This window comes from Phaethon lepturus, unplaced genomic scaffold, assembly GCF_000687285.1.
Source record: "Phaethon lepturus isolate BGI_N335 unplaced genomic scaffold, ASM68728v1 scaffold31116, whole genome shotgun sequence".
Classification (NCBI taxonomy): Eukaryota; Metazoa; Chordata; class Aves; order Phaethontiformes; family Phaethontidae; genus Phaethon; species Phaethon lepturus.
The window spans coordinates 8,055-17,675 of NW_010547415.1; the positions used below are offsets into that span (position 1 = coordinate 8,055).

Here is a 9,621-nt window from a genome sequence, read left to right on the forward strand (position 1 = left end):
GAATGAAAAGCTGCAACAATATTTAAATGAGGCTGGGAACCCTTTGATGAAGATGACTGGTGTACAGTGATGGGAGGCTGGTACACCTCATCTGAAGGTGTAGTAGTCTGCTCGCTGCTGCAGCTGGTATTTTTGAGTAGGCTTTTTCAGCACTGCAGCTGGAATCTCTGATTTCCTGTAGAGTTCATTAGTGCAGATAAGGTAACTAGTTTTTGGAGGCATCAGCCATGGTTGTGGTCCTGCTGTACCAGATGCTTCCTGGCAGGGCCAGCCATGTCCAAGTGAATTTATCCTCTGAACAGGTGAATGCAGGCAGGCTTGGGAAGAAGGAAATCTATTCATTTGCTTTTCAAGAAGTTGAAGGGAGAGACAATATATGATGCTTTATGCAATGCAGAGATCTGTAAAACTCAGATAAATAAGTTTACATGTCAAGAGTGGGCCATCTGTTAGCCCAGACCTCTACACAGACTAACCTACCCCGCTCCAGCTGGTGTAGGTATTTTTGTGATGCACTGGGTGCTTGTCATTATGTCTGTCAGCAGAGTGACTAAGGATATGTCTCAGCAGAAGTGCTGCCTTACACAGGTCCTGTCTCTGGCTCCAAGCCCTACTGCTGCTCTATCGTTTGGATTAATGTAGTGATTATCCAGTAGTGATATTCCTCCAGTGAATAAATTGGAGTTTAGTCAGAACTACCACGAGGACATGTATCTCAGGAATTGCACCCTATTTGCCCAGAGAGGGAGAAAACTGATAAATTCAGAAATCAAACCCTGGTGTCCCCTCTACCAGAAACAAATGCATCTTTGATAGCATTCTTTGAGAAAGTAGAATTTGGTGTTCGTGGCGAGAACTGGAGTGTAATTGCAGTGTAATTCTATTCTGCAGAATTCGGTATAAGACATGAAAATTACCTTTTTGTTGGGCTGGAAGATGTATTGGCCAAATGTGTAATCTAGTGTGATGTTGCTGTCTAGGGAATGGTGAGGAAGCTTTGCAAAGTCTAGGCGATGGAGTTACATGCACAAGCTGATGCCTAAGCTCAGAAGCTCAAATGTGTATTTAGGCACATGAATAAAAGTGCATGTATTTTTCAGAGATGCTAGTTTTGGGCAGTTTCCTTTCTTGATTGTGTAAACATCAACCTTGCCTTTTGTGTGGTCTCACAGTTAGACTATGAGGACAGAATGGCTGATAGTGCTGTTGTGACTGATTCTGTGACAATACAGCCTGCCACCTTCGTGTCATCTTCCTCCTTGCTTTTTTTGGTGGTGAGGGGGAAGCTCAGGCCTGTCTGTAACCAGGAAGGGCCTCTTTTTCCCTTTCCTTACATGTATCTCTTTATTTTCTGTTCCAGCAAGCAATTAATTTGTGGAGCACAGGTGAGGAAACAGTGAGAGTACTGGCCTTCCTTGTGCTGAACAAAATCTGCCGCTACAAGAAAGAGGTGTACCTAAGTCCCTTGCTCAAGGTAAGGCTGGTACTTGCTGTACTCTGCATCTTTTCTTTTTCACGTTATGACTTCACATATGCGAAGACCTTAGAGCATGAGCCGCAACCTATTAGGTAGGGCTGGTGCTGGACATAATGCTGGCTACCTCCAGAAAATTAAACAGGGAAGAAATTCTATGTTAGGGCAGAGTGATATCCTGCTTCCTACTACTGCCTTTCCTGCTGGAGGCACACAGGGTCTTAGCAGCAAAGGCCTCTCCTCCTCATCTGTCTACTGGATGAATATTCATCTTCTAAATTCTTGAGGGCTTTCCTCAAGTGCTGACACACTACTCAGTGCTACTGAGCTGCTCTGCTCTTTCAGCTCACAGCTGAACTTCCTAGGTGTAGTTTGCTTAGGTACCATTCTTACAGAAAGAGAACCGTGACCAGCTATAGGCATGTATGGCTCAAAGCCATCCCACAGCTGTCTCTCCTTGCGGAGCAGCAGTGGCAGGGGCATCTTCAAGTTCTGTGCCAAACAGTTTTTCCCGTCTCCCCTGAAGAAGGAGCAGGCTGGATTATTATTTTTGCATACTCCTTTGAAGTGACTTGTCTTATAAAAGGAACATTTCACCCCCGGTTTGGATGTACCTGGGTGGGGAAGGTTAGTGAAAGAACGTTTTTGTTCTATGTGGTTGTTTGTTGTCCTCTTTCCTGCACAGCAAATGTACATCGCATTTGTGAAGAATTCCAGATTCACCTCTCCCAATGTCTTGCCCATGATCAACTTCATGCAGCGCACGCTGACAGAGATGTATGCCCTGGACACACATACCTCTTACCAGCATGCCTTCATCTATATCCGTCAGCTTGCCATTCACTTGCGCAGTGCAATGACGATAAAGAAGAAGGTAGGTACCCATCAGTGTGGAAGGAGTGTACCCTCCTTTAGGGAATGTGTGGAAAGCAGAAAATTATAGTAGCCACTTCAGGCTTCTGGTAGTGTCTCTAAAGTGTCAGTACTTGCATCTGACCAATTTCATAATGTGCCAGGGAATCTTTTGCCAGGGGCTGGGAGCTTCAGAGTTCACCTTGTAGTTGCCTGTGTTTAGAATTTCAGCAAGGAAGGAGAGGAAAGACAACTGCAGGGTTGAAGTCACTTTTCTCTCCCTACCTTGCAGGAGTTTGTGATGTGCATTCAATGTTCTGCCTTGGGCACCCTTTTTTCACTCTGTGAAGCTGCTGTTTGCAGCCTCTGTTGCAAAACCTCAGGGTAAAGAAGCTTAGGAAACACCTGGGTGTGTGCATCTTTCCAGTGAAGTCCATACTATTTAAAGGACTTAATTGAACAAAGCAGCTCAGACCTTTTGGGAGCAGCCCTGATTTCAGCCAACTCCAGTCTGACCTTGGAAATCTGAGTCAGATTGCTAATCCTGGCTTTATTCATGTTTAGCAAAACAGACCCCTATAGATTAATTGTTCAGCTGCTCCCAAACATTGCAGGATTGGTGACCAGTTAAATCTCCTGGCTGTTCAGACGTGGGGATAAATGAAGTCTGGGCTGCATATGCCCTAATTGGATTGCATTGGCTTCTTACACTCTCAGCCCTGGCCCAGACAAGACCTAAATCCACTTGATTTCACAGCTGCGGAGGGTTGTAGGAACTTCAAATGAAAACAGCACAACCAAAATATACAAATCCAAGTAATAAGCCAATTAATTTAAATTGAGCAGTGGGTGGTTATGGAAGGTGGTTGCAAGAGCAGATTGCTTATCTGTTCTGTGCCAGAGAAGCTGAGAACAGAGCTTTTTGGTACATCTTAGTGACCTGGTGAGAGCTGGGAGAGCTCTACCGTTTCCAGCTGTGGCTTAATTCCCTACTGCAAGGTTTGGTCCACTGGCTGCAATTGAGGGCTTCTGTCATTGTTTGAGGACTTGCACATCTTGCTTCATCCATGCAAAAGAGGAGGTGACCTGGGACTTGAAAGTCTGTCTGAAACAAACACAAGTTGGAGCTAAGGCACCTTGCAAAGTGCAATCTCCCAAGTTCTTGGTGCAGTTCTGGGGAATACATGGGCCTGCAGAACTCTTTGGAAAGGATGTTCTTAAGGGCGACTTCTGCACTCTTCTGAGCTTTTATTTAGTCTGGCACTATGGTGGGGAGAGAGTGGGGGCTTGCCCAAACATTCGTGAAAGCAGTATCTCTTGGATTGGTGCAAGACTTGACCCACACCTACTCATACTACTGCGCCAGCCTGAAATCCTGGTTCAGTGTGTCATTGGGTGTCAGGCACACTGCTGGCCTATTGCATTATTTTTGCTGGTAACCGTAAAGACTGACTGAGAAACAGAGCTGAAAGTTTGTTCTTAGCTCTGCTGTCTGTCATTTTTATTCTGCAATTGAAAAAAAAGAAACTGTCCTGGGTAATGTCTTTTCCAAAAGCAGGGAAGAGTGCTGGGTTGCTTACTTGGTCCTTGCTTTGACAGTGAATGTTCCTATGAACATCTTTAAAATGAGCACTGGTTACCTTTCAGAGTTAGTGGGGTGATGCTTAGGGGTTTTTGATTAATACTGAGGGAATAATACTTTGATTAAAAGCTGAGAGAAGGGAAGCCTCAAGTAGGAAAGACAAGCTGCTACATAGCAACTGAGGGAGTTTGAGTGCAGAGAGGGGAAATCCGTATGAATTCCTTGCTAGCTTGAATCTGTAGTGTAGCTTTACACACCCATTTCCCCTGCCTCTGGCCTGCAGAGGCCAGAAGGCAATTGACAAGGGTGTCAGAGATGGGTACGACTTTCCAGCCTTTCTACCTGTGGGAGACTAGGGACTGTCCCAGGGGCTGTGGGTAAATGGAATAGTTAAAGGTTTCCTAATGCTTGGCTACATCCCACCACTTGCTGTGAGCTGGGTCATTAAATCATCCCTCTCAAATGAGCCATACTTGTGAAGAAAAGCAGTCTGTGTGTTGCTCATTATTTCCTTCAAGGCACTAACTAGTACCAAATCATAATGTTGCCAATGCAGCAGCTGAATTTACTGGATGGTGGGTCAGCCACTAGCATCAAAGCAACAGCTAGAATGTTAGTTTTTCCTCTACACAATGTCCTCTTAGAGAATGCTGGATAAAATTAATCCTGCAGAGAAACCAGAGTGAACTCCTCTCAAATGCCACATTTTCAAGTTTGTGCCTGTGTTTTTCCTTTTTCTGCAGGAGAACTTCCAGTCTGTTTACAACTGGCAATATATCCATTGCCTGTATTTCTGGTGTCGGGTTCTCAGCACGATCTATCCTAGTGAGGTCATGGAGCCGTTGATCTATCCTTTGACGCAGGTCATCATTGGCTGTATAAAGTAAGTAGGATTTTTTCTTATTTCTCTTGCTTGATGTGGCAGAGCAGTTACTAAGCGGTATTACTGTTATGTGATTTGGATTTAACCTTGCATTGCAAGGAATTGTCTCAGAGCTGCTTTTGATTGAAGTATTCCAGCTGAAGATGTGTTGTGAGCACCTGTATGTTTAGGTGGTGAGAGCCTAGGAAAGAATAACCTACACCACAGCTAAATTCTCTGTAGAAGGAAGTTCAGTTCTACCTGATTTGGTGTCCAGTTCAAGTTCTTCCATGAGCTCTCATATTGAAAGAGGACCAATTGGTCTGTGACCCAGAGTCAAACTGTGGCCATTTTTGGGCTAATCTGAAGAGTAGCTAAGTGGTGCCCAGCAGTGAGAACAGAAAATATTATGAAATTCCTTTTCCTTTATGCTCTAGAATATTTGCAAGGTTTGTGTGGTCTGGGCCACACTTCTGAATAACGCAAACACTTTTTGCTGTCATCTAGTGGGGAGCTAGGGAGACCCAAAGCAATGCAGTTAACTTTGGTGCTAAAAAGCATGATACCTTTATTGCTGGTGAACTGTGTCACCAGGATGACATTCTAGATAGTGTCCTCTTTTTCTGAAGGAAAGCTTAAAATAACTGAGTAGTCCCCAAGCGTTCATATTCAGAACTAGCTCAAGTTGGGCAGCTTAGCTTTTTAACATCCATCAGAACGCTTTGTCATGTGTAGAGCAGTTGCAGCACTAGGTGGTATTTCTGTGTTGCCGAGTGTTCTTTCCAGGAGATTATAGTTGTCTGGATATTTCTATGGAGAACTGTCCAAGTGCAAGCATGCCATGTATAGCAGTTTCTGACTGTCTCAGAGCTGAGCTATTTGGAAGAAAAAAATGAGGGAGGAGATGAGGACTTGGTTTTGGAATCTAAGTGTGTTTAGATTTTTTAAATTTTTTTTTTCTTAAAATATGCATACCAGTAGGAAGACCTGCTCGGGTTTCTTTGGCATGATGAAAGCTATTCTCATTTGTGGGTTGTTGGGATTTTTTTGTTTGTTTTGGGGGTTTGTTTGTGGGTTTTTTCACTTCCAGAGTATTGGCCAGGTATAATGGTCTGCATTTAAGCTTGCTGAACTCCACTAGTTGCATTAGTGGAGTTGAACCACGGTGGAATTTCTCCCAGTGGTTATTATGGAATCCCAGTGGTGTTAGTTTGTGTGCAGTCAGAGACCAGGGGGAGATGAACTCTTAATAGCAGCTAGTAATTGTACATTCTGCAGTAATAAGGCTTTATTTTGAGGTAGCCTGCAGCGTTCTGCTCTGCAGAAGTTGCAATCTGAATAGCCTGACAGATTATCCTCCCAATTGTACAAAGTGGCAGGGGAAAAAATGTACTGACTTTCCTTGGGACCTAACAGTGTCAAAGTACAGAATAAAGTCCTCATCTCTAGCTCTGCAAATACAATTAGAAGATGCACTTTTTTGTGCATATTTGTTAGAATTTGAAAAACTAGGATGCATTTATTGTTTTTTAGTATGTCTCTGCCGAGAATTTCTTTCTCTTTTCCCATCAGTTTGTATGTTTATGTATGAAATTTTTGTGCTTTGCAAGGGCTGTTAGTAATTGGCATCTAGGGAATTTCTGAATCTCTGGTGATCTCTGAAATCCTGTTAGCTCTGTTAACCAGATTCTCAGCTTTAAAACCACCCGCCTGGTCTTGAAAAACTCCCAAGTGGTGATGGAGATAAGCAGATTTAAACGATCGTTAGAGGATGTGTACATCCCTCTCCCCATCCCCCATGTGCACAGGCTGCTTCGCACTGCTGTTGTAGAGCTTTAGTTGTCCTGTGGACTAATCTAGGTGGTTTTCTACCTGTCCAGGCAGATAAATCAGCTATCTAGGGCCAAGGAAAGGTGAATTGGGTGAGTCTCAACAAAAGCAGCAAATGGAATTTGTTAGCATCTGTGATGGGCAGGGCTGCTTGACATGAAGTGCAATTACTGTCTAACAAGGCTTTAAAGATTTGGGAACCTGACAGATGGGTTCTAGTGTGGGGAAAATAGAACTAGATCCCACCATGGTTTCCTTGCTGAGACAAGCCAGTGTCCAGGATATAAAAAGTGGGCAGGTAGGTTAGCAGATGTGGGAATGATGTGGCTCTGTGGGCTTCAGTCTATACCCAGGGTCCCTAGTGGCTCCTTGCTGCCCATAGGCAGCCTCTTCCCAGTGTTGGTGGCTGTGCTGTCCATGCCGACACCAGCGAGAGTCAGCCTCCGTGCCACATCCCCTGCGGTAGATACTTCTGTAGCAACTGACTTATGGAGGAACTGGGGTTGTTTCTATTTGAGGTGAGAGGATAAAATAATCTAGCCTGCAGGGCAAGGGGGTTTTTTGCTTCATGTACCACTTTATGCGTTTCTGGAAGACCTGTTTAGCGTCGCCTCAGGGGCTCCGTTAGCACCTGACTGCTGTGAGCAGACTTTCCTGTGGAGATGGCACAAATGACGTGGACCCCTCTTTTTGTTTCTCGGGGCTGCTCAGCTTTGAGAGGTGTGTGTATGTGACCAGGTGGAGGGTCAGGATGCTGGGTAACATCTGGAATACCTCTTTCACTTCTCTTGATGTGTAGTGCTCTGGGGTGCATCTGGAGGGTGGTGGTGCTGGGAGGAGACTCCCCTTCCCTGGTGCCTTTTGCACCGGGAGGTGGCGCCTGGCTCCAGCGAAAGGGCAGCGAGTGCTGTCTGTCTGTCTGTCTGTGGGACCTGATCAGCTCTTCATGCTGCCCTGGCCTCTTAGGTGAGGGGAATGGGGACGAACCACCATCCGTCACAGGCTTTTTGCTCTAGGCACGGACCAGGGCAGAATTTGAAAAGTGATAAAACAAGATCACGAGTAGAATAAGGTTGCCTGCTATAATCAAAATTAGCTCCCTCTTCTTGCTTTCCAGCATATAGAATGTATTGGAACTATTTTTAATAATACGTATTTCAGAAACAGACACACATAGTGTGTCTGGAAGTTACCTGTGCTCAAGATGTGGTCCAGGGAAGTTGGACTCCAGGGTGGAGGCTGAGGTTGAAAGAAACTTTTTCTGTCCTGTCTAGACAGAGGAAGATTATAGTCACCCAGGAGTATAGCAGAAGGAGCTGTAGCAAGTAAAAATAAGCCTTGAGAAGCCTGTTCTCTACGCCACAGCCTGTGTGTGCCCTGGCTGCATGGGAGAAGTACAGCAGGCATTCTAAGTGATAGTCATAGTAGGACATTAGAGAGCACTGTCTGCTGGGATGAAATGTGGGTCAGTTTGAACCCTCCATCTGTGCCCTAGAGTGACTAGGCAGTCGGACCTTCTTCAGCAGAGCTGGGACCCAGCTGTGTTTAGTATTCCCTGTGCATCCAGCCATTGGGAAGTTGAGCAGATTGTTGCATCGCTGCGCACTCTAAAATTAATGGTCTTGGTTTACAGTAAATCTATACACTTAACAGGTTTATTCCTCGATCAATTAATTCCTGAGAATGGCTTTCGTCATCTCCAGTGGTGCCAGATCAGGGGTGCAAAGTAGATTTATTTCTTTAATGGATCCAATGATAATTATTTCACTATTTGGAGAGGGGGAGATGCAGATGATTTATGGTGCCTGGTCAAGTATTTTTTTTTTCCCTCTCCTGGATTGCTCAGCAAGCTCTTTGGGGAGGGGAGGAGTTAATTTGTCAGACTTGAGCCTGTTGTCTGGGAACTGTGGTGGTTGGTTTTTTTTAAATCCTTGTTAATGCTGGAGGCATCCATGTCTTCAAGTACAAGTCAGAGTGAGACGTTTCTAGAGTGGTACAGTAATGAGGTCTGGTATCTTCTAGGGATAGCTCTGCATTCTCCCCTTTGCTGCTAGCTTGCCTGGTGCTGGGATTGCTGACCCTTCTCAGTCTCAACCTTACAAAGGGAGTTGGCTCTAATTATTTCTTAATACCTGAGTGCTTAATGGTTTGAAGTATGGGTTCAAGAAAGTCTGTCCTCTTCCCATCTATGCTGATTACTGGCTGTTCAGATGTACATGTTACCTCTCTGAAGGAGATAAGAAGAGCTCATATGCTCCTCTGGACTGGAGAAGGCTGAACAGATTTGGCTGTGAGAGGTCACACTCATTCCTACTCTGTCCTTTCTGATATGCTGGTTGTTGCTAGTCCAGCTCCTCAGTGATGTTTCACACCAAGAGGGGTCACTGTTCAGGTGACAGCATGAACTCTGTGGGTACACAGAGGGTATGTAGCCTGTAATGAGAAACATATTCCTCCTTGTAGGCCCTCTGGTATGTTGGGGAGCACTTTTCATGGACAGACTTGCTGCTTTAGGTGGGCGTTTTACTGCTGGTTCCTGCAGTTTTCCTTGTATACATACCTGTGCTGGGAGCATGAGTGTTGAAAGTGTTGAGCATGACTAAACAGCATCAGTGATAAACTTCACCTGCAGAGCTCTTGTCTTGTAGCACTTTCTTCCAGTAGAAGCTGGAAAATTAGTGCTTTTGTTGCAGGAATTTGTGTGTTATAGCTTTAACATGTGTGAATTTTATTTCTAACTGTGGGATAGCTTCAGCAGCTCAAACAATTTCCTGTGCAATACTAAAGCTGTCTGTCTTTTGTAGAGTAGGAAAGGCTCTCAAGTGTCACTGAAGGCTGCAGGTGCAGTTCCTGTATAAACTTGGCCTAATAGCCTTTCTTCTTTTTTCCTCTCTAGGCTGGTACCAACGGCTCGTTTCTACCCTCTGCGCATGCACTGCATCCGTGCACTTACACTGTTGTCTGAGAACACCAGGACTTTCATCCCAGTGTTGCCATTTATCCTGGAGGTTAGTTGGTTCC

General features: G+C 44.9%; 1 protein-coding gene across 1 annotated transcript in view; it reads left to right on the forward strand.

Annotated features, from left to right (window-relative positions):
- The window catches only part of NOC2L (nucleolar complex associated 2 homolog (S. cerevisiae)), a gene marked incomplete at its 5' end in the record, with an annotated part of 52,435 nt that overhangs the window by 7,234 nt on the left and 35,580 nt on the right, over positions 1-9,621 (forward strand). Inside the window, 4 exons of the mRNA XM_010289644.1 lie at positions 1,361-1,474; positions 2,160-2,348; positions 4,652-4,791; positions 9,497-9,608. Coding sequence (XP_010287946.1) covers positions 1,361-1,474; positions 2,160-2,348; positions 4,652-4,791; positions 9,497-9,608 — 555 coding nt within the window. The remainder of the gene's footprint in view (positions 1-1,360; positions 1,475-2,159; positions 2,349-4,651; positions 4,792-9,496; positions 9,609-9,621) is intronic.